The sequence below is a fragment of the Xenopus tropicalis genome, chromosome 4 (assembly GCF_000004195.4).
Source record: "Xenopus tropicalis strain Nigerian chromosome 4, UCB_Xtro_10.0, whole genome shotgun sequence".
NCBI lineage: Eukaryota > Metazoa > Chordata > Amphibia > Anura > Pipidae > Xenopus > Xenopus tropicalis.
Genome location: NC_030680.2, coordinates 32,941,144 through 32,966,312, shown reverse-complemented (window position 1 = coordinate 32,966,312; position 25,169 = coordinate 32,941,144). Strand labels below are relative to the sequence as shown.

Genomic DNA, 25,169 nt, shown 5'->3' with positions numbered 1-25,169 from the left:
CTCCCATGTCAGCCCTGTCCTCTCCCCCCCCTGCCCAACTCACTAAGTTTCTGCTGCATTAGCCCAATCTGTCCCACGCCACCTTTGCTACATGATTACCATGCCCCATTGAGGTATAACCCTGCCTCTTTTGCATCAACAGCTGGTAAAGTGCTTGATATGACAGGTTTCTGGATGTGTGAATTTACAGCTAACCAGTCTGCTTGCTGTACCAGAGCTAATGTCACTTCAAAAAGATGCCCATGTGGCCTTAGTAGTAACTTGGACATTTTGCTTTGCTACTTTAGCAGAGCAGCACTGATTGCATTTAAAATCAACTGCAATCTGTTCAGCCCTGCTACCTGGATTTGTAGATGTGTCACTGAATTTTAAGGCGCTCTGATCACCATGTACTACGTAACTAGTAACTACCTGGATATATACCTATTCACAAGCATTTGGCATGCAGCAGATTTATACTCCTAAACTATATCTTAAATGGGATGAAAAGCTCTTTAAAATGTAAAATAAATATGCACAAATTGCTCCTCTGAGAAGTTCAGAAATTTGAGGTTAGATGAGCAATTTGAGCAGCTTGAAAGAGCAACAAAAGCTCTTCTTGTCCTTTTGAAACACTGGCCCCCCTTACCCCTCTCCAACAGCATAAACCCCACTTCATTGGCTACCCTGTTCCCCAATACCAGCTTTGTAATTACAAAACAGCACAGAATCTGGTGCCTGGGTTTCCTGGCCGCTGCCACTGATCTGAAACATGAGCACTGGAAGCCATTTCTGAGAGAGGCTCCCTAGGAAATGCTTTCCTTGGAGTAAGAATTGTTTTGGAATTAAATTGTAATTATAGGAATGGCAGATCCATGAAAGCCTTACTCCTTTTTTTGTAAATGACAATATTGTGCACTTTGGCTATAACTTGTTCCAGGGACTATTTTTATGAATCCAGAATACCATTTATTATTCACAGAAATATAACAGAACAACTTATAACAAATTGAATTTGCTGTATAATTGTTGGTGTTAGTAACAACATTTTGTCTAATTTAAGAAAGATGGAATTGAATTAGCAAAATTCAGAAAAAATTCATCAAGTGGGAACGCAGCTAGAAATGCCTGTATGTATACATTTAGCACAGAATTTGTTGTTGTCATTAGCAATAGCTGTGGCAGGCAAGAAGGCAATCACTGAGAGGCATAAATACCATTCATTAGTTAATGAAAGTATAGGGTGTAGCCATCCTTGAATGGGCAGGTGGTAGTATTCAAGGCCAGAGGCCTCATTTACTCTGTTCAAAAAGATTGGTGAAGAAGGATAATAGGTGGGGCTAAATCAATAACAGCAGCAGCAGGAGGAGGAGGCTGGGAGCCCCAGGTATGCAGTTTTGCCCAAGCCCCACCCTAATGCTGCAGTTTGCATTCTTCCAGGAGGCTATAAAGACACCAGAGAGGAGAGGTGGGTGGAGTTCCTGTTCATCACCATTCTTTGGCCAGTGGTGGCTAAGCGCCTGAAGGTGGCTGCTCCCTTTGCTCAGGTCAGTGTGCTTTTGGATGGCCGTGCCTAGTGGTGTGAAGAAGTGGCAGCTGTGTTGGGAGTCAATGCCTGTTGTATTGCACTAGTATGGTACCTGTATAGTGAGTGGTGTCAGCTGGCAAATTGTTATGGAGCAACTGTCTGCAATTCATAATGGTGAATCAATTAGCGCTGGTAAATTGTGTGGGTGCTTTATTATTAATAGGCAAGGCACTGAATTGCCTTTCCCATTAGTGCTATGCTGCCATCTTGCTTACCTTTCCCAGGTGTGTCTTCTCTTAAACTGTCTACTAATCCTGCTCTAGGGATAAGCTGGCTCTAGGGATACCTAGGAAAGGTAATTAAAATGGTGGTGCTGTTCCTTTTCCCCCAGTTAGTGTGGTGGGTTCTCTTAGCACCTCCCTCCCAGTGAATGCATGTCCTTCAAAGAAAGTATTGGTTAATATGAAATGTATCCTTAATTGTATTTCAGAACTGAGACTCCAGAATTGGCTTATTGGGGTCTCTAGTAAATGAAGCTCTAATAAAAGGCATGGTTTGCTGAGGTGCAGTAAGCCATAACCAATAAGTTCTGATAAAAGTGGTGCAAACTGAAGTAAGGCACATTGGGGGTTAAATTGGAGTTAAGAACTTTCAATTAACAAGCCTTATTCCTGTTCTGTGAATACAATCATTTGCACACTTTAGTGTTTGCATTTTTGTCTGCTAAATTTCCCCACACCATTTTCAAAAGACTGAAGTTTAAGATTTGAGATATGACCTTTTGATATCAAATGCAAAAATGCTGTGATGCAATATTTTGATTACAGTAAATAGTGTTCAACTGACTGCATTTGATGTATAATTCCAAAATAACCATTTTATTCCAATGTAACTCAAAATGTGTCTGCTCTTCTCCAGTTCCTGTAATGCATTGCCTACTCCGAGAGTAAAGCAGGGCGTATGTAGGAAGGCCACAGTTGGTTCAAATAAACAAAAAATAAAAAGGTGCACTTGTACTATCTATAATCCATGCTGCAAGGGTAACCATGGTGATGTTAAAGGAACACAAACATCTTATCAGGTACCCTCTTAATTTAAATTTCTGGATTGGAAATCAAATTGTTTTATTAGCAATTTCTAGTTACAACAGACTGATGGCTATAGGGCTGTTCACACTAAAATAACTTTTGTGACATCTTGCTTGTAACAGTATGTGGGGTTTTCATTTTTGTTCATGATTTTAGCAAGTTTTGGGAACAATTTAGGGGGTGCTGGAGAAATTGTCTTTGGTATCACAGCTTTTGTATTAAACTGTAAGCCTATAGAGACCTGGTGTTAAAGGACTGTGCCAAGCACCAGTGTGGTCCTTATCTGTTGGTATTTTCTAACCAGTCTGGATGATTTTGGGCCGGATATTGGTAGGGCAGGCAGTCAGAAAGGCCTTGTATATACAGACCAATAAGCTGCCAACTTGGTCAGAAAGGGGGGCAGCTTTTAATGGCCTCTTTATGTCAGATCTAAAATGCCCCCCCCCCCCTCAGAAGTAAGCCCGGCATTGTGGGAAACACAAAGCATGCTATTGTAAATGCAAAAAAGTGCTTCAATGTTTCTGTGGTCAGGCAAGCAGAATAGGGAAGGGCAAACTATTTTCAATTGCTACAAATAACTGTAGAGCCTATGTATAATGCATTTTTGTAAATTTTGTAGTTTATATATCTCTGGGAGAGGTTGAATTATTGTAAAATGGTCACAATACCAAACACCAGTTACAGCCCCATTGTTTAAAACTAGTGCTGTGGTTTGGTCTGTTGCTTGGCTAGACAGTGCTGTAATGGCAAATATTGGTGATATTTTGTTTAATATGTTTTTAGACCATTTCAACACTGCAGGTCTCTAAGGAAATATCCGATAAACAAGCCCAGATTTCCACTAGAAATTTTTAATAGTATGCTTGGATAATACTGTCCCAAAACTAATTAAAAGTACTAATTTCTGTGCACATGAGGTACTGTTTACAGATACAAAAGGGCACATATATGCTAGGTTACATCAGCTTTTACTCCCACTCCACTTCCTCTTGTATGTATGTATGTATATCTTTATAAAGCGCTACTTATGTACGCAGCGCTGTACAGTAGAATGCGTTAATACAAACAGGGTGTTAAGATACAGATTAGAACCTGCTTTATTTCCTGTCAGGTGATCAAAATGACAGACCTAACATCACAAAATGGTGGCTCAATGTAAAGGATATAAAAGAACAATTGGTTTGTGGTAACTACAAGTTCTACACTTTGAAAATGTCCAATTTATAAATAAGGAGTGACTTTCCTTTCAGATCAACCCTCGATCCGGTGTCCCCCTTTCTACAATGAGGCATATGCAGTGTGCAACCCGGGCCACCTCAGTTTGTGGCAGCGGGGTAAAGCAGATCATTGCCAAGGGACATCCGCATACCCGGGTTGTTGGAGCGCGCAAGGCGCGAATCCCTGAGAGAGAGGTGCCAGCAGCCAAACCCAAGATGGTGCGCATTACCCATCTAAATCTGCAGCCCCAGGAGCGCCAGGCCTTTTACAGGCTCCTAGGTATGTTTGTGGGGCTTGATTGCTTAAATACTTGCTTATATAGATTATATATTATACTAATAGACTGCATTCTAACAAGCTGTATTTGTGACAGAAAATGAGCTGATTCAGGAATTTCTTTCTATGGACTCATGCCTAAAGATTTCAGACAAGGTGAGTGTTTCAAGACTTTAGTTCTGTCATTAGTTCTTGCCACTGAGGTTAGAATACATATTGCAAGTCATGGTGTGTTGCCACCTCAACCCTAAATACTGGCAACATACTAATTCCACATCCCACTTGGCTAGTTAGCAATTAATTTAGATGCATGCTTCATGGCTGCACATAAATTGGTTCAGTCTGCAGCATGCATACAAATGACTTGCTAATTAGCTGGTAGCCTTATGTGTAGTCAACATTTGCTACCCCTGACTAGAGCAATGCAGCTTATTTTTTGCATAATATGGCCAGTCTGCCTCTCTCAGGGGGAAGAAAATACACCACCTGTGACAGGTGGGTGTTCAGTTTTGGAGGGAAAAACTCTGAATTCCATAAACTGAAGGCGGCATGTAAATTTAAAGTCCTTTTGCCTTCCTCCTTTATATTTTTTTCAGAATAGGATCACTGACCCTGGCAGCCTGCTATTTATCTTTGTCAACCTGGTTCCTAGGGTATATTGGTTCATAGCCACACAGGGTTGCTTCAAAGGGGTGGTTTGCCTTTAGGCTAACTTTTGGTATGTTTGGCATATTCCTAGCAACTTTTCAATTGGTCTTTATTATAGCTTGTCTTCCTCTTTTGACTCCTTACAGCTTTGAAAAGGGGGCCACCCAGCAGCCAAATATTCCTCTAAAGCTACAATTGTATTACGTTTTTCTTTCAATTTAGGCTCTCCTCTTCTCATATTCCTGTCTTTCAAACCACTGCCTGGTTGCTAGGTTAAATTGCGTCCTAGCAACTAGATAACAAACTTCAAACTAGAGAGCTGCTGAACAAAATTAACTTCAGAAATGGCTAATAAAAACCAATTGCAAATTGTCCCTGAATCACTTTACATCATACTAAAAGTTAACATACAAGTGAACCCCTTTATGGTTTTGATGGACCCTGGGCAGAGATTATCCTTAACTCCTGGCCTTTCCATTGACCTTTTAAAACATACACAGATTTACTAGAGCAGTGCTGTCCAACTGGCGGACCCCCCTCTGTGTGGCCCCCCACCTGTCTGGCTGCTTTGATGACTTACTCTTGTGTAAGCTTTAAATGGTATCAGTACTGTGATTAACTGCCCCCCCCTGCATGGTTCTCACCTCAGATTCAGGCTGTAATCAGGCTGTATTGTTTAAATATGTAATCCCCTGTGTTGTTCACACCTTTTAATCTTTGCATTGTTCACCCCCTGCAGTGTTCACACCTCAGGCTCAGGCTGTAATCACCCCCGTTGTTCCCCTGTTCACACCTCAGGAGCAGTAGAAACCCACAAATAATCCCTGCATACTACAAAAAGAACATATACTGAGGTGGTACTGCAATTAAAAAGTTTTTTAATATATAGTTATTGTGCAGACTGTAGGAGCAGTGCCAGCATTGTGTCACTGTAGGCTGCCTGTGTGTGCCATACAGTATGGCACACACAGGCAGGGTAGGGAAGGCAGAGTATGGCACACAGGCAGGGTAGGGAAGGCAGAGTATGGCACACACAGGCAGGGTAGGGCAGGCAGAGTATGGCACACACAGGCCAAGTATGGCACAAACCAGCCAAGAATGGCACACACAGTGAAAGTATGGCACGCAGGCAGGGTAGGGCAGGCAGAGTATGGCACACACAGGCAGGGTAGGGAAGGCAGAGTATGGCACACACAAAGGCAGGGTAGGGTAAGCAGAGTATGGCACACAGGCAGGGTAGGGCAGGCAGAGTATGGCAGGTTTTTGCTGTACTACAACCATTAATATGGGTATGGTCATGTGATAACATGGGTGTGGTTTCAAGTGGGTGCGGTTTCAAAAAGGGGAGTGGTCAAAACTGGCTTCCATTATCGGCCCTCCACCATGTAGGTCGGAAAAATTCCGGCCCTCGGTACAACAGAAGTTGGACAGCACTGTACTAGAGCATAGTGCTAAATGCAGGGCATTATCTAAGTAGCAAGCCTCAACACACGACTATTGGTACTGAGGTGCCCAACCCCTTCCTTGCTGTTGGTCAAATGTGCCTACATCTTCCCACCCACATCTCTCAATGAGTACTGGGAAATGTAGTCAAAGAGCACACAGACACCCATGAATACACAGCAGTCAATATTATATTTTTTTTTTTAATGAATAAGCAGGGAAAGTGTAGAATGTATAACAAATGTAATACAATACATGTATGTTGTACACAGGGACCATTTGTAAACACTGGGCAAATTTGCACGTGGGCAGTTACCCATGGCAACCAGTCAGATGTTTGATTTCATTGTTCTTGCAGCTTGTTCAAAAAAGCTAATCACTGCACCTGGGCAGTAGCCCTTAGCAACTAAATTTGCCCAGCGTTAATAAATGAGCCCCACAGAGTGGTCTGACCCGAGACTGAGGCTGGATGCATGTTAGGTTAGGTGGCCTGTTGGGCAATGCAGCCAGGCCTGGATTTCTGTCTGGGCCTAGGGTGGCACAAATCAAGGGGTGGCATGCTGCCCAGTTGTGCTAGAACTTGCACCAGAGCACTGTGCTCTAGGCACATCCCAATGTAAGAACAAAGGATGTGCTTGCGTGTGATCCTGGGGGGGGTTATGGGTACTGAAGGATGCCAGTCTCAGGGTGGCCAGAAAAGAAATCTGGCCTTGTCGACAGCTAATCAGTGTTGACATGCTCATCTCTTAATCCTGCCCCCATACTGTTTTACAGATACACATTTCAACCTGGGGTTATCCCCTCTTGCATCTTACCTGTGTGCTAGAATATTCTCTGCTCAGGCTGATAAATGCCTGTCTGCAGATGTATGAGAATTATCAAATGCAAATCTCAATCACTGATATATTATACTAAAAGTTAAACTTTTTTTTCAGCAAACCCTGTAATATGATTATTTGTAAACTCAAATTTCTCTCTTGCAGTATCTTATAGCAATGGTTCTAGCATATTTTAAGCGGGCAGGCCTCTACACCAGCGAGTACACAGCTATGAATTTCTTTGTTGCCCTGTAAGTATATTTCAAGAAAATTTTGCATTCTGCTAAATTTGGGGGTGGGGAAATGTTTACTTCAAAATGTTTTACCACCTATTTTTTTTATTATATAATCTATTTCTTGGTATCGTAATTTTACAAAATCCCATCTAAGAGAACATAATCTAGGATATTAAAAGATCTGTTAAGGCAGTATGGCTTTTTATGTAACAGTATGGCTGTTCAAACAACCATGGGTGGCACAGCTGCTAGCAATGACAACTAATACTAGTTGGGAATGTGCCATATCCTCAGTTGGCTGCTGACTAATGAAGACTGCATCTGTTTCGCTGTTATTATCCCCCCCCTTATCTTGCTAACTGGTTATCTTAACTGCTCAAAATGTCATAAATATGTCTGGCTCCTGATTAAATTGACCTGTGTGTGCTGCTTGGATGTGATAGGGGCCTTAGATTGTAAGTTTACACAGATTGCTCAAATATATCCGTGAAAGTACTACATAAGTTGTGTTAATGCTTAATGAAGGAAATGTTGAAGTGCAACTTCTGATCCTCCCTATCAGTTTCCTTTATAATCCAGATTGCTAACTGGCTTTAATGTCCTAGGTATTTAGCTAATGACATGGAGGAAGATGAAGAGGACTTTAAATATGAAATCTTCCCATGGGCACTAGGAGACTCATGGCGTGAGATTTTCCCTCAATTTCTGCGTCTCAGGGACAACTTCTGGGCTAAAATGAACTACCGAGCCGTTGTTAGCCGAAAATGCTGTGATGAGGTGAGAGTTAGTGACTGTTTTGTGCTATTGCACATTAGAGGGAAATTTTAACATGGATTGTGTATGGATTTCCAGGTAATGTCAAAAGATCCCACTCATTGGGCCTGGCTCAGAAACCGTCCTGTTCATCACAGTGGGGCCTTACGTGGGTACCTCAGGAATGAGGATGATTTTTTCCCCCGGGGTCCAGGCCTTACACCAGCCAGCTGTGCACTTTGCCATAAAGCAGGAGTCTGCGACTCTGGTGGCATCGCCAACAACTCCTCTCCAGAACAGGAGATTTTTCACTACACAAATGGGGAGTGGTCCCAGGAACTTCTCATCTTGCCACCTGAACTGCTACTGGATCCTGAATCGACCTATGACATCCACCGTAAGTGTGTCTTGTCTCTAGGATTCTGTCACATCAGGTGCTGTGAGTAGATACTATACACCAATAAAGCACACCATGACTGGGATAGTATTCAAGTAAATGTATGTTACTGTGAACAGTTGAACTGGTAAACCATTTGTAAACTTTGAACTTCCAAGTTTCCATAAAGATGCAGTCCCAACATTATGACATAGTAATATGAATTATTTGAGCTGGAGTAGAACTTTGACCTGTAGTGTACCTATAATTCTGCTCTAAGGGGCTTATCCCCCAGGCCTAAAGGGCATTTAGCAAAGCAATGCTATACAGTTCATTTGGTATCCTGGGCTCCCACACAACTTTCAGCTGCTTGGCACTTAGGGTGCAGCTTTAGCCTGTCCTGCCCAAGCCCTGGGTTGAATTCAGTGCCCCTCATCTTTCCATGCAGGGAGCTGATTAGGTAGTCTGTGCATAGACTACTTTTGCTCTGACCTCTGCTTCAGTTAAACAGCAGTGATAAGGTTGTACCATATTGGAGCAGGGAAGGAAAGGGCCTCTATCTCTACTGACCTCTGAAGACCACAGCACATAGTATTTAAAAGCAGATAGGACATTAATGTTACTGGTTATTTAATACTGACTTTTTACAATGCAGTTTTTTAATAGATTTTCTTTTATCTGTAGTTCTCCAGGAACCATTGGTTGGATTAGAGTCAGATGGGACAGCCTTGGAATGGCACCACCTTTAGTACCCTCTTCACTGCTTCATTCTTCCTCCAATTACATGGGCTCAAAAAGCACTTAAGCCTCTTAGCACTTTTCAATGTCTTTTTAGACTGATGTATTAAATAGAGGTGAACATTTCTACAAAATGAAGGATACTACCGTGAAGTGTTTGGGTCTGTTTAAACTGTTGCTATTGTCCTTTCAGTTGCCTTGTAAATAAGTATATAACTATGCTCTGTGCTGGTCACTAATAAAGATCAGGTATAATCACTTTCACGTGTAATTCAATATTGGTACATACTGCACTCAATGTAAATGGTTGTAGAAATCTAATGCAGCTCTCCTCAATAGTAAGCTAGTCATCACTGTACCGCTTTGCTTAATTGCACGTTCTTGGAAATAGTTTGCACAAAAATATTCTGCAGATCAGACTAGCTTGGTTTGCTGTCATTTTGCAAAAAGATTGGTTGTAACAGTTCCTGTTTAATGTATGAATGCAAATAAATTATGCCTGAAACTGGCTTGGCGTGGAAGTTCATGTAATACCTGCACTTTCATTCAAATGCCTCAATCAGTACTGTGTAGCTTTGCCTAGAATATTTGCATTTCAAGACTTAATGTTAAGACATATTTAAAATGAGATGGGAGTGGGGAGATAGTCTCCCTAAATGTATGCTGTGTATAAAGTAACAAGGGGACCCCAAAACTTTAGTCCATTCAAGCCAGCATACACCATTACAGTTGGTTGTGCCTGTCTAGCAATAGTGACTTTATAGGTTAAACTCTTTTTACGAAGCTTGTTTGGAAATTCTAAAGAGGTTCTAAAAAGGCTTACAAATTAAACTAGTGCTTCTCTGCAGGCATGTGCTGCCTTTTGCTGTAATTCCTAGCCACCACTGCTTGCACTGTAGCAGAGCAGCAAAGCCAGAACAATCACAGCTTACTGTATATTTGCTATAGGAATTGAGTAACAATTATTCTCAATGCATATAATGGCCCTTTATCAAATAGCCAACAGAGGCCTTATCCTGTGAAAGTGTGTTTTCTAGGTTTGGATGATTTTTTATTACATAAATTATATACATACAAGCCACACTGAAAATGCTGCTGCTTAAAGTGACCATATAATCCTTCTATAGCATGAGCTCGATAAATAAGCCATGTGCTGAATGTTTCTTTAAATCTGCCCTTCCTATTAGTGCAGATGCTGTGGGTAAACGCCATGCCCTCTGAAGACAGGGTTTTTTTTTTTTTTTTTGCAATCCACCTCCAGTAGGATGGTTTTGTGTTTTTTTTTTTTTTTTTTTTTTTTGTCAGGCATTGGGCAACAATTTATTTTTTGCTAATCTTTCTGGTTTGAATCTGCCCTCCCCTAGTAAATGAAGCAAACTGATGGGAATTATTCCTACCATACTACTTCCCATCTGGCTGAAGAACATAATTCTAGCTTTCTGCATCTTCAATTATTATATTGCTAAGGATACAGCTCCCTTACTGAATTGATGTAACATGCTGGCAACCCTCACTCCTTTCTAGTTCCATATCAATGCTGTAACTGTAGTGGCTGCCACAATCTGGCATCCCTAATTCCTGTCCCACTAGGGTGAATGGGAAGGTAAGCAAGGCTGTGTGGGTGCATATGACTAGCATTATTGCATTACTAAAGCAGTTACTGGATGTCTTCACTATTGATGTACCAAGGTATCAGGTAAGTGATGCAGTTACTGGGGGTACCAGACATTTGGCACCCCCTGTGACAACCTTTCCTCTGACAACTTGCAGTCTATACTTCCATTAGTAAGAGGGCACAGTGCCTTAAATTATAAAAGATCTGTTTGCCTGGTGAACATAAAAAGCAGAGTGCCACCAAAAAGCCCAATACTATGTGCATATTCACTAGATACCCACAAAAAGATGTGATCTGTAGTGATTGCATTTTAGAGGTAGTACCCTGTTGTCTCTAAAACTCTGGAAGATAAACCTTGAATCTAAACAGACAGTCCAGGCTTTTGGAAGAAGGATTTTTCAGCAAGACAAAATCCTTTTTTTTCTTTTAATTTAAAAAAAAAAAAAAAAAAAACTAGGGAGGAGAAGCTGATAAAATACCAGTCCACCAAGAAGCCGCCTCATCTCAAAGACTGAATGTTACCCTGTTTATAGGGGGCATAAGTTTAATTAAAAAAAACATTCCTATTAGTGCTTTATAATAGTAAAAAATATATATTTTTTTTAAATTAAAGAACGACTGACTACATTTAAAGTCCTCTTTATTGTGTTGATTTCAGCAAAGCTGTTACTATACATAGTAGCTTTAGGTGTACACTGCCATATTTTATTTACTACTCACATATTACCAATTTGTTAAATATTTACACTGGCAAAGTGGTGGGCATTAACCCCTCTCACAGATCACTTCAATAACACTCTGTTCCATGGGTGCTGGATCCAGGCAGCGATGGGCAGCACTTCCTACCACTTCATCCAACAGACAGTGGACAAGATTCTCATCACTGACAAAACGCCACAGATATAGTTGCAGGTAATGACAGTCTACCTGAATCTGCTGCAAACCGTAACGACCAAATGTGCGCAGCCGGACGCATTCCAGGAATGTCTTCAGGCTGATCTTAATAATGCCAGTTAGTATGGAAACCTGAGGGAATAGGGAGAGTAATGAAAAAATTTATAATTTGTAGGAAGTGTCCAAAAACGAAATCAGGGGATACTAAGAAAAAAAATCTAAATATGGGGTGGAGAGTAAACAAAAAGCGTTTAACCATTTAATTTTGAGTGGAAGATATTTATATGGTGGGAAACAGTGCAAGAACAGTGACAATTTCCAGGATATGTATGAAAGCAGAAGAACAGATCACAAGTTATTATACAAACAAGCTTTTAGTTACCTTGTTGAACTGGACGGTGCTGAAGATGTCTATTCTTTCTGAGAACAATTTCTGGATGTTACTCAAAAGGTTGGTGTCCATGGGAGCACTGAGTGGGAAAGACATTTAAAAAAAACTCTCAAAAGATTCTATTCATTACATCAGAAACCAGCCTGTTTTTAACCCAGGGGTCCCCAACCTTTCTTACTCATGAGCTACAGTCAAATGTAAAAAGACTTGGAGAGCAACACAAGCATCATAAAAGTTAATGGAGGAGCCAAATAAGGGCTAAGATTGACTATTAGGGAGTCTCTATACACACTATCGGCATACAGGGGCTTTATTTGGTAGTAAATCTTGTTTTTATCCAACCAAAACCACCAAGTCAAAAATTCAAAAATAACTACCTGCTTTGGGGGCACTGAGCACAACATCCAAGGAGTTGGTGAGAAACATGTTGCCCCCGAGCCACTGGTTGGGGATCACTGTTTTAACCTGAACCAAAAGTTAACTAGAAATGGGAGAACTGCTGATGACCACACACAAAGAATCGACAGAACCACGGTATACCAATCCCCTCTAATAAAAAAAGAGGTGCTTTAAGGCTCTGGCAATTTTAGAATTTCTAAAACCAAAAAAGTGCTAATATCAACCTTTCTGTGAAGATGGTAACAGGACCCGAAATCAACCCTTGCAATCGAAGGAGGCGACATTACAATAGCTTAGATATACAGAGAAATATCTCTAAATATATCGACTGAGACTGCTCCCTCATAACCCAGAAACACTGTCTCTGGTCCAGTCTAGCAGAAGCAGAAAGAATATAAGGATGAAAATACTACTTTGCAATTTATAACTTTTAGAACAGATACATTCTGGGGTATTACAAGCAGAAGCAGGTTGGCCTGTATTATAAAAGTGACACTTTTGTACTATTTGTATACTTAAAAAGTTATACTGTAAAAACATAAAGAAACTTGATTGTAAATTTCATATGAATGCATTTAAAGCTAAGCCAAGTACGGGTGATGGGAGTATGCATGTCTCTTAAAGTTAGAAACAGTATGTTCTGACATCGGAATCTGACATTTATAAGGACATTTATAAAGATACAGTTTGGCCCATAAGGAAATGGTGATACCATAGAATATTTATCTGTAAATGTTTGCACATGCCACAAATACTTTTTTCTTTGCTTCTGTGTTTAAAGGTTGTGAAATAGAATGTAACTGTGCATTAACATTTGCACATATGCTGTTTTAGTCTTGCAGTAGATGCTTCCTACATTTTTTACTTACAAAACTGTCGCTTGGCCAGGGGTGCCAATATACACATATGTGTAGTGTATCCCCTACTGTCATTTAGATAGAATGTCACAGAGGAATAAAACATCATAAAAGCAAATCCAAGCAGGATCATGATGTGAAAGCTCTAATATTAAAGTTAAGGGTGGCATACAGATATATAAATGAATAAATAAAATGAATTCTAAATACTTAAAAGAAATATAATAATATAAAAAGGCATAGTGTAACTTTTCAGGCAGGAAAAAAGTTCTGATTAATTTCACTTGTTAAAAAGCTCAGTTGTACCACCTAGTGGTTGTAAGTATCATTACAAACAAATATAGTTTTACAGGATTTTGTGTGGTATTGTGGGATGGCAAGGATTTAAGGTGTCAATCGCCAAAATACTGATATTATGTCATTCTTTTAATTCTGTGTATAAGTACTAGCAAAACAATCCCTTAGAATTCCTGCAAAATCATATACATGCTGAAAGTAACCTGACACAATGTACAACTGGGAGCACCAAGAAATCTTCCTTCCCTTCCAGTTAGAAGTAATGGGATATGTGTGTGTGGGGGGGGGGGGGGTAGTTAGGGACAGCAATATAACCTAATTTTATGTGTACATAAATAAGGCAAAAAGCCTTCTATAAATATTAAGTTCAAGAAAAAACACACAAAGCCTCCAGGCAATAGCACTAATGGACCCTAAAGGCAAATCAGATTCATTGGAGGGACCCAATACGTTGAGGCACCTCAATAGTGAATTCAAATGCTATTTTTTTTAGTAATGGATGATTAAAACAGATTAAAAGTAGTAGTTAACGTTTAGTATATTATAGAATATCCTATTCCTAGCAACTTTGCAGATGATCTGTAATATTTATGTTTTAGTGTTTTTAAATCTATTGTCCCTGGCCCCTGCAACATCTGTTAGTAAGCAGTATAATATTAGACTTTACAAAAGGTTATACATGTTATGTCATTATAGTAGTCTAACCTCTTAACAGCTCAAGCATACCTTGGAGTGTAGCTCTGTGCGTATCTGCCCTGCAAGCGAGAACTACTGTATACTGAAAAGGTGCGTTTACTGGAATCACTGCTATGTGCTTTACGGACACCCTCCTCATACAACAGGCCAACCTAAGGAAGCAATATAAAGGTAAGAAACATATAAAGGCCACCTAGGTTGCACCAGATAATGACAACCCAAAAGTAACTTTTATTTTTTATAACCTGAACGTCTACTCCAGTGATGTCCTCTACAACCCTCTTCATGACAGCACGGACATTCCGCGGCTCAATTGTTGTAACCCAGTCTCGAGTCTCTACACTTTTACGAAGCATCTGGGATACGACCAGACCCTGAGACTTGACATACTGGTTGAGAAGGGTCTGTGCAGTGGAACGAGCCAAGGAGCAGAGTGAACTCACAGGGGTAACAGGAGAATGGTCCTAAAGGAAAACAAACACCATCAAAATTGAGGAGCAATTAAGCATTTAAGACAAGAGATGAGAAAGAAAGAGGAAGAGACATAAAAAAATAATAATGGGCAAGAACCTGTCCAAGAAACTGCTCATCAGTCAGGGTTAGAATGTAGCTGATTGTAGAGGTTTCATAATCCAGGCAAAGCCGAGAAAGAAGCAGAAGCAGAGCTGGGGGTGTGCTGGTTCCTTTTTCTCCAGGTATTTCACAGAACTGCCGGGCTGTCTGACACACAGACTTAATGAACGCAACAATCAGACCCTCACGAACACCTTGACTGCAGAATTCACCCTGGAAGACAAAAAAAGGCAGGGAATTGCTTAAAAACAATATTGCTATAGATATAACAAGGTACTTTCCCCTTGAAAAATGTTTACCTTAAAATAGGGTTTATCTGAAAATGCTACATCTTTAGCGGTGAAGAGATGCACAGCAGCTAAAACGGTTTTAATCTGATTCAGAACAGATGCCGATAGTCCTGCCAGTAGATCCCCAAGTGCTGGCATTTCCTTCCCAGGCAGCCGAGGTGCTGCTAATGCCTGTCGCACATCTGTTAGGCAACCTTGGAAAAAGTCTTTAAGTGCTTGCAGGTACTGAGCAAGTCGCTCTTGGGCTGCCCTCACAACAATCTCTGTGCCACGTCGATTAAAGCCACAGCCAGGAACTAGCTTGGATGGAGCCTGCAGTCGCCTATGGAACCTGTCCAGTGCCCGGACCAACAGTGAGTTATCTCCCAGACTTTTCTCCTGTCGCAGTCTCTTCTCCACCAGCTCAAAATAACCTGTGCTAAGCTCTTCCAAGAAAGAAGTCAACTTTGCTTCGGCCATCTGTGCTGTACTGCCAGCCTCTTTAGAAAACAAGCTTTGATAGGAAGCTGCCAACAAACAGGCATCACTGATGAAACCACCACACCCTCTGTCAACGAACTCCAGTATATCACCTGATTCTTGCAGATCAGAAAGGTGGGAAGCCAGTCTCCCACGCCCATGAGCCAGGAACTCATCACAAAGAAGATGGGCTGGTTCCTCTAGATTTAGGAGCATTTCAACACATTCAGATAGATCCTGTGGGGATGAAGCTGGATCCCTGTGGACAAAAAGTAAGATAAGGAACGTCACTCAAGAGACATTGAGCTAGCTATGGTAAAGCTAGGTGTAAAAACCCTCTCCTGCAAGAGAATGTGTACAAAAAGTATAGGAAAGAGGGGTAGAATCAAGGATTCTTAAATCATATTAAATTCTACATTGCTTAGAGGTGCTAAGAAAGTAGTAGAAGGAGCAGTAACGAAATTCTCATTTTCCTAATAATAGATGTTCCCCCATACAGTGACTGAGAATAAAGATGTGAAATCATATAACTGAAGGCTCCTGTTTCAAGTCACTAAAGGATTCGGTATGCCTGAAATATAAAATAGAGCTTCTAGTAGCATTGATACTTTTTAATACACATCAAGTGTTGGCACCTGAATCTCTGCCGAAGTGTGTCTGCAAGGCCTGCCATAATAGCTTGACAGTCTGTCTGGATTCCATGAAATGAAGGCATATGCTGGTACTGATGAAGGACACTCCGGGCTTTCGAATGGTAGGACACAGCCTGGGCATATGCTCCCAACTCTATGCATTTCTTCAAGCGGGCAGGGAGTTCGAAAAGAAACTGCAGTTTACGCAGCAATGTGTGAACACCTTGAGGGAAAAAATTACAGATCATAAATATGTAAATAAAAATGAGTAAGGTCATATATGTGCCTGAATAGGGGATAGAGAAGGCAAGCAAGTTAAACAGAATGCAGAATAACCAGTCTACCCATTTCTTTCTCTTTAAAAAATAACTAATTTATTATACATTGGCTTAGGGATCTCCTCGCCAATATCCATTAAAAAAAAAGTATCTGGCTAGTCCTGAATAGTTAGGCAAAGTGACTGAATTAATATCCTCATATGCAACAAAAAATATATATTTCAAGAAAAGTAAGCACAGCTATAGATTAGCACAGTAAAACATTTAAAGCTCCTCCATTTGGTACCACACTAAGTTCTGAACTTTTCCTTACCACTCAGCTTAGTGATCTGCTGATGCCTCTCCTGTAGTGTACTGCTGATTCGTGCACTGAATTCAGTGATAACTGCCATGTTTGTTGCCAGGCCATCCATTTCATCTTCCATCTTCTTGAAGTCATTTTTCATTTTACGAATTGTGTCTGTCAGATTGCAAGGAAGAAACAGTTACTAGGATTCTGCCCCTTCTCTTGAATAACAATAATTGCTAACTTGGAAAATATTATGTATGCAGAATACTTTTGCTAACCACTCAATTATCACCGAGTGCACTCTGTACACTCTCAAAACTGCAAGCTGTCAGTACTAATATAGAAGCAGTATGAATATATGTATAATCCTCTTCCTCTGTACATCTGACCAACACAAAGCAGAACAAAATGGAAGTGTAGTGGCCTTCTACACAGAAATAGACATCTGTCATTTCATGTCATGCATTTTATGGAAACAAGATACAGAAAGAGGGCAATGCTCTGTCTGTGGGGTGGAGGATACCCACTTACCTGTTGCTGATATGAATTTATTATAATTCTCATACACCAAAGTCTGCATTTCACTGTCAAGAGATCGGATCTGGCGAACCATATCAGCCTCCACATCCATCAGCTGGGATAATGAGCTCTCCTTCCTTAGCTGCACATAGATAGTACAGAAAAAATTATGACATGCAGCACTGCAAGCACTGCCCCTCCTATCTATGCCCCCCATGCACCTATTCACCCAGCGCCCCAAGCATTGCCCCTCCTGTCTATGCTCCCCATGCACCTATTCACCCAGCGCCCCAAGCCCTGCCCCTCCTGTCTATGCCCCCCATGCACCTATTCACCCAGCAACCCAAGCACTGCCCCTCCTATCTATGCCCCCCATGCACCTATTCACCCAGCGCCCCAAGCACTGCCCCTCCTGTCTATGCCCCCCATGCACCTATTCACCCAGCGCCCCAAGCACTGCCCCTCCTGTCTATGCCCCCCATGCACCTATTCACCCAGCAACCCAAGCACTGCCCCTCCTGTCTATGCCCCCCATGCACCTATTCACCCAGCGCCCCAAGCACTGCCCCTCCTGTCTATGCCCCCCATGCACCTATTCACCCAGCGCCCCAAGCACTGCCCCTCCTGTCTATGCCCCCCATGCACCTATTCACCCAGCAACCCAAGCACTGCCCCTCCTGTCTATGCCCCCATGCACCTATTCACCCAGCGCCCCAAGCACTGCCCCTCCTGTCTATGCCCCCATGCACCTATTCACCCAGCAACCCAAGCACTGCCCCTCCTGTCTATGCCCCCCATGCACCTATTCACCCAGCAACCCAAGCACTGCCCCTCCTGTCTATGCCCCCCATGCACCTATTCAACCAGCGCCCCAAGCTCTGCCCCTCCTGTCTATGCCCCCCATGCACCTATTCACCCAGCAACCCAAGCACTGCCCCTCCTGTCTATGCTCCCCATGCACCTATTCACCCAGCAACCCAAGCACTGCCCCTCCTGTCTATGCCCCCCATGCACCTATTCACCCAGCGCCCCAAGCACTGCCCCTCCTGTCTATGCTCCCCATGCACCTATTCACCCAGCGCCCCAAGCACTGCCCCTCCTGTCTATGCCCCCCATGCACCTATTCACCCAGCAACCCAAGCACTGCCCCTCCTGTCTATGCCCCCCATGCACCTATTCACCCAGCGCCCCAAGCACTGCCCCTCCTGTCTATGCCCCCCATGCACCTATTCACCCAGCGCCCCAAGCACTGCCCCTCCTGTCTATGCCCCCCATGCACCTATTCACCCAGCGCCCCAAGCACTGCCCCTCCTGTCTATGCCCCCCATGCACCTATTCACCCAGCAACCCAAGCACTGCCCCTCCTGTCTATGCCCCCCATGCACCTATTCACCCAGCAACCCAAGCACTGCCCCTCCTGTCTATGCTCCCCATGAACCTATTCACCCAGCGCCCCAAGCACTGCCCCTCCTGTCTATGCCCCCCATGCACCTATTCACGCAGCAACCCAAGCACTGCCCCTCCTGTCTATGCCCCCCATGCACCTATTCACCCAGCGCCCCAAGCACTGCCCCTCCTGTCTATGCCCCCCATGCACCTATTCACCCAGCAACCTAAGCACTGCCCCTCCTGTCTATGCCCCCCATGCACCTATTCACCCAGCCCCCAAGCACTGCCCCTCCTGTCTATGCCCCCCATGCACCTATTCACCCAGCCCCCAAGCACTGCCCCTCCTGTCTATGCTCCCCATGCACCTATTCACCCAGCGCCCCAAGCACTGCCCCTCCTGTCTATGCCCCCCATGTACCTATTCACCCAGCAACCCAAGCACTGCCCCTCCTGTCTATGCCCCCCATGCACCTATTCACCCAGCAACCCAAGCACTGCCCCTCCTGTCTATGCCCCCCATGCACCTATTCACCCAGCGCCCCAAGCACTGCCCCTCCTGTCTATGCCCCCCATGCACCTATTCACCCAGCACCCCAAGCACTGCCCCTCCTGTCTATGCCCCCCATGCACCTATTCACCCAGCAACCCAAGCACTGCCCCTCCTGTCTATGCCCCCCATGCACCTATTCACCCAGCGCCCCAAGCACTGCCCCTCCTGTCTATGCCCCCCATGCACCTATTCACCCAGCAACCCAAGCACTGCCCCTCCTGTCTATGCCCCCCATGCACCTATTCACCCAGCCCCCAAGCACTGCCCCTCCTGTCTATGCCCCCCATGCACCTATTCACCCAGCGCCCCAAGCACTGCCCCTCCTGTCTATGCCCCCCATGCACCTATTCACCCAGCGCCCCAAGCACTGCCCCTCCTGTCTATGCCCCCCATGCACCTATTCACCCAGCCCCCAAGCACTGCCCCTCCTGTCTATGCCCCCCATGCACCTATTCACCCAGCGCCCCAAGCACTGCCCCTCCTGTCTATGCCCCCCATGCACCTATTCACCCAGCCCCCAAGCACTGCCCCTCCTGTCTATGCCCCCCATGCACCTATTCACCCAGCCCCCAAGCACTGCCCCTCCTGTCTATGCCCCCCATGCACCTATTCACCCAGCGCCCCAAGCACTGCCCCTCCTGTCTATGCCCCCCATGCACCTATTCACCCAGCGCCCCAAGCACTGCCCCTCCTGTCTATGCCCCCATGCACCTATTCACCCAGCGCCCCAAGCACTGCCCCTCCTGTCTATGCCCCCCATGCACCTATTCACCCAGCAACCCAAGCACTGCCCCTCCTGTCTATGCCCCCCATGCACCTATTCACCCAGCGCCCCAAGCACTGCCCCTCCTGTCTATGCCCCCTATGCACCTATTCACCCAGCGCCCCAAGCACTGCCCCTCCTGTCTATGCCCCCCATGCACCTATTCTACTGCACATTGCTGCGTACATAAGTAGCGCTTTATAAATAAAGATATACATACATACCTATTCGCCCAGTGCCCCAAGCCCTGCCCCTCCTGTCCTTTTCCCTACATTAATACCAACCAACTTTATTCCCCCCCCATAAGTACCCACCTGTTTTCTTTCCAAACCCCCTAGACCCATGCCTACTTAACCCTCCCATGCCAGCCCATTCACCTGCCTTTCCCGGGCACTGCACCCAGCCTACTCCCCTGCAATATTCGCAGACCTGAGGAGAGACTATATGGCGGGTCTCATTTGTGCCTACAGTTTCCTGCAGACTCCTCCAGTCACACAAATGTATATCAGTATAAGGGGAGTATAAGGGGAGAATAAGGGCTGTCACTGTGCCGCGTCACCTTGGTGAGGTAGAGCTCTGGGTTGAAATGAACCCCGTCAACATCAGTAGGTTCCAGGTGCCTCTCGCAGGCCTTCCCCTCTTCCGTCATGCCGTAGTAAAGTTTCAGCATTCCGTGGGCTTTCCTCTTCTTCGCATTTTCCTCCTCCTCTGTGCCGCTGACGGTCGCCATGTTCATTGATCTCCGCAGGAAACAACACAGTAATGCGCCCAAACCCGGAAACAGCTGATCCGTAGCGTAAACACCAGCCCACTAACGGAGCATGCGCAAAGGGAATACATTTCACGCATGCGCAGCTTAAGCTACACTGCTGCGCGCAGTAATACTGCTCATGTGCAGACTTGGTTGGCTATAGAAACATTAATAGTATTTACTCCAGAGAAGCGTCATATTTTTGCATATTAATCATGGAAGTCAGTTTATATGAGAAACTAAATCTAAACGTAAATCTAAAGGGTAGCACTGACCCCTATGTGCAACAAGCCCTATTTAGGGTTGCCATATTTTTATGTGTTTTTCTATTAATAATATTGGCATCAAGCATCATATTTATCAGCCAGGGCAGTAAAATCCTGGCCATGTGGCAACCCTACCTGTAACTAATTTCTCAACATTTGGTCACCTGTGATTGGCCCATTCTCTTTCCTTTCCTATGCTGTACTGCAGTGTAAGTGGGAGGGTTACAGGCCTTTACAGGAATGCAAGGTTTTCCCCCTCAGCACTGGGGGGGACTGTTGGGCTTCCTACCACAGTACTGTCTTCTGGGCCCCAGTAGTGTTGGACCAATTGCTCCTCAAGTATTTGCACCACAGCGCTGTAGTGCATTGTCCCTTAATGCCTTGTCACAGTGGGTGCTGATGGTAGTTATATAGGTCTGGGCTGTCCAGGGACTGGCGGCATACATGCAGGGTTATATACAGCACAGGGTTATATACAGCAGGGTTGGACTGTCAGGACCCACCACAGAATTATTGAAGGGTTGTGCACACTGGGGCAAAACACGTCACTGCAAGTGTGATATTCTAGTTATAGACCCATTTGGTGTCATCTAATACTGAGACATCATTGAAGTTACACAAACAAGACATTTCCTGTGGTGTAGGTGATTCACTATTGATTTCATCATTCATCATTCTTGGTCATGTAATTGCGACGTGTATGGCAACCCTAAAGGAATGGAGATCTTCCCTCTCTTGAAAGCATTTAGTAAGATGTTGTCTAGTCTTGAGAGGGATGTGATACAGTTACATACCTCCCAACATTTTGAAAACAGAAAGAGGGACAAAAATAAATGCTGTGCATTGGCCACACCCCCTAAACACCACTCCCATTTGACAAAATTTGGCAGGTTATTTAAAGTTTGAACACATTTCTAGGGGTTTTGGGGTCCTGTTTTATGTGTTATTACAGTTTTGCTGAAAAGGTGAAATTGTCCTTTAAAGGGGAAGGAAAGGCTAAGTCACTTGGGGGTGCTAAAATGTTAAGCACCCCCAAGTGACTTGAATCGCTTACCTCGTACCCCGGGCTGGTGCCCCCATTAGGAGAAAACCGCACCAGCCCGGGGCACCTGGGGCGATTCGCTTCCTTTCCCCTAGACTCCGAGTCTGGCGCATGCGCAGTAGAGTGAAAAAGCCAACTTCTCTGTTAAAGTTCGGCTTTTCACTCTACTGCGCATGCGCGCGCAGCGAGAGAGGAAGGAGGAAGCGATCGCTGCTACCCCAGGCTGGTGCTGTTCTCTCCATACAGGGGCACCAGCCCGGGGTAGAAGGTAAGCGATCTAAGTCACTTGGGGGTGCTTAACATTTTGGCACCCCCAAGTGACTTAGCCTTTCCTTCTTCTTTAAGCTGCAAGTCTCAGTTCCCCCAGGAGACCTGTTTAGCTTATTAGTTACAATTGTATCTCAGTGCAGGGGGGGGGGCTTTTTACCTTTCTGGGCTCTCTGCCAAAGCCCACTTTTTTAACAATGTTTCTAAGTGCAGGTGACGCTCAGTAAGATTTCTGGGCTCTCTGCCAAAAGCTACTTTTGATTAAATTTGTATCTTTTTAGCTTCAGTGCAGGAGATCAAAGGGAAATGAGGGACTTTTCAGGAAGAATCCAGGACTGCAGGTTAAGCTGTCCCCACGAAAATTGGGACAGTTGGGAGGTATGTAGTTAGATGTACAGGAAATGCATCAGTTAATGGTGCTGCTTCAGCAGAAATCTGCAATAAAATCTATTTTTTAAAAGAGCAAAAAATATTTTTTTTATATTTCATTTTTAAATTTGACATGGGTCTAGACATGTTGCTAGTTTCCCAGGTGCCAAAGCCATGTGACTTGTGCTCTGATAAAATTCAGTCACACTTTACTGTTTTACTGCAAGTTGGAGTGATATCACCCCCCCTCCCTGCTGTTATCATATCTACCACTAGGTGAAGCATGGGAGCATTTTAAGCAATACTCATGTCAGGTAGCTGCTATCTTGCTACCTTCCCATTGTTCTGCTGATTGGCTCAATGTTAAAGATCCAAGTCCGTCTCTCCTGAGCAGGAAAAACAAAAGCTTGTTTGAATAGCTTCTTGAAAGCAGTTCTATTGTTTAGTGCTGGCTCCTTCTGAAAGCTCAGAATCAAGCACAATGCACGGAGATGGCGCCTACACACCAATATTTAAAAAACAATGATTCATTGGTTCAAGAATAAAATTTTAAATGATAGAGTGAATAATCTACAATGTAAAGAGTGTAATTTAGAAGTTAAAAAGAACTGAAAAAACCATGACATATTCCCTTTAACCAATGCATAAACTTCCCTGATTAGTAGAGAAGGTGGCAATGGCAGGAAAGGTGTTTTTTGGGTAAGCAGATGTAGTAGTCCTGTTTAGTATGTGCTGTTTAGAAAACATCCATATTTACTGAAGTGCTTTTAAAGGAGAAGGAAAGGCAAAGTCACTTGGGGGTGCCAAAATGTTAGGCACCCCCAAGTGACTTTAATAGCCTACCTTTTACCCCGGGCTGGTGCCCCTGTTAGGCGAGAACAGCACCAGCCTGGGGTAGCTGCGCTTCCTCCTTCCTATCTCGCCGTGCGCGCACGCGTAGAGAAGTCAGCTTTTCACTCTACTGTGCATGCGCCAGTCCCGGGAATTTGCCGGCAAAACGAAGCAGGAAGAAGGAAGCGCTACAGGTACCCCAGGCTGGTGCTGTTTTCTCCTAACAGGGGCACCAGCCCGGGGTACAAGGTAGGTGATTAAAGTCACTTGGGGGTGCCTAACATTTTGGCACCCCCAAGTGACGTAGCCTTTCTTTGTCCTTTAAAATAAGACCAAATAAGTAGAAGGAAGTAACACTGGTGTAGATTAGAAGGATAAGTCAGCCAGTGTAGCTGTGGAGAGACCCTCTTAAGCTGCTCACAGTGAAATGTTTGGCCAAAAATAGAGCTGCTATCTAGAGATCCAGAGCCAATTAGGAAGCAATAAAAGAAGTTCAAGGCAAGAATTTATCTAGGCCTTCTTGTTCCACTTTAACAGCTGCGATGGACCAATAATAGCACTGGCCACTTTGAACTAAATGGTTGGAAGAAACTGAGCCATAATACTTGTATATAAGGCCTGACTACCCAAAATGTCAACCAGATTTCTCGATTCTCTTGAGCCACTGACTTTAAAAGTCTCCTTGCTTTATCTTAGCAGTACCAGTGTGGGACTGAACCCTTTCTGGGGCAGTCAAATGAGGAGTCTGTAGCAGACAAAAAAAAAACTTCATCCATAAATGCTGAGATAAAAAATTTAACTTCTCTATTCAGCTACTCCTCTTCCGGTGATATCACACTGCTTCACACTGTCCAATCAGAACTCAGCAGACTAGTACTTGCTCCCACATCTTAAAGGCACAAGCACATCAGAAGGGAAACATACAAATGTGGCTGTAATGGTAAAATCATTTTTACCGCACATTTCGGGAGGCTGTCGCCACACCCATTAGAGCTGTTGTTAGGTGGCAATCCTATTCCTAGAACAAATGTTATTTGCAGGTTATAGAGCTTCTTGTGTAATACCTTGGTAATGAGAAACCTTTTAATAAGCCATCATTTAGGACTAAATCAGCTGATATTAATGTGCACTAATAGGGCGCAGGACTGCTTTCTAAATACAGACAGATTTCAGCAGGTTTCTTGGCTTTCCACGTCATTCTTCTTTTCTTCATGTGTTGAATACTTATTCTGTGTCATTCCACTTTATTCCACATAATTAAAAGACTTATTTGTTTTGATTTCTTTGGATTACTTAGGCCGTTACAGACATCTGGTGTAAATTCCATGTCAATAGCCCCATTAGAAATATATTTACAGAGAAACGTTGATGTGTTTAATACTTATTTTGAACACATGTGTATTTTCTTAACACTGAGAGCAAATACTTTTATGGTCCTTGTAAAGCAGTGGTTCAGGTATAGGAATCCCCTATCGGGAAACCTGTTATACATAAAGCTCTGAATTATCGGAAGTCCAGATTTCCTTTTTCTCTGTAATAATAAAACAGTGGATTGTACTTGATAATAACTAAGCTGCATGAATCCATATTGAAGGCAAACAAATCCCACTGGGTTTATTTAGTCTTTGAATGATTTTTAGCAGAATTAAGA

The 25,169-nt window shown here is 43.6% G+C and overlaps 2 protein-coding genes across 4 annotated transcripts; one reads left to right on the top strand and one right to left on the bottom strand.

Annotated features, from left to right (window-relative positions):
- Positions 1–774: 774 nt before the first annotated feature.
- On the top strand, positions 775–9,610 carry spdyc (speedy/RINGO cell cycle regulator family member C). 3 transcript variants are annotated; one of them, XM_004913653.1, is made up of 8 exons: positions 775–806; positions 1,420–1,526; positions 3,846–4,092; positions 4,187–4,245; positions 7,164–7,249; positions 7,840–8,011; positions 8,087–8,384; positions 9,048–9,610. In XM_004913653.1, the coding sequence occupies exons 3-8, from the start codon at positions 3,879–3,881 to the stop codon at positions 9,110–9,112; spliced, it is 894 nt and encodes a 297-aa protein (XP_004913710.1). In that variant the 5' UTR covers positions 775–806; positions 1,420–1,526; positions 3,846–3,878; the 3' UTR covers positions 9,113–9,610. The 3 variants fall into 3 exon arrangements, with proteins under 3 accessions (XP_004913710.1, XP_004913711.1, XP_031756489.1); XM_004913654.4 differs by lacking the exon at positions 775–806 and having other exon boundaries at positions 1,382–1,526; XM_031900629.1 differs by lacking the exons at positions 775–806; positions 1,420–1,526 and adding an exon at positions 2,391–2,588.
- A 1,729-nt stretch (positions 9,611–11,339) lies between these two features.
- vps51 (VPS51 GARP complex subunit) lies at positions 11,340–20,738 on the bottom strand. Its single transcript, NM_001032350.1, has 10 exons — positions 20,552–20,738; positions 17,303–17,432; positions 16,796–16,942; positions 16,208–16,427; positions 15,123–15,831; positions 14,821–15,036; positions 14,496–14,714; positions 14,281–14,402; positions 11,993–12,080; positions 11,340–11,742 (listed from the first exon to the last, which is right to left on the bottom strand). The coding sequence occupies exons 1-10, from the start codon at positions 20,720–20,722 to the stop codon at positions 11,482–11,484; spliced, it is 2,283 nt and encodes a 760-aa protein (NP_001027521.1). The 5' UTR covers positions 20,723–20,738; the 3' UTR covers positions 11,340–11,481.
- Between the last annotated feature and the right edge of the window lie 4,431 nt (positions 20,739–25,169).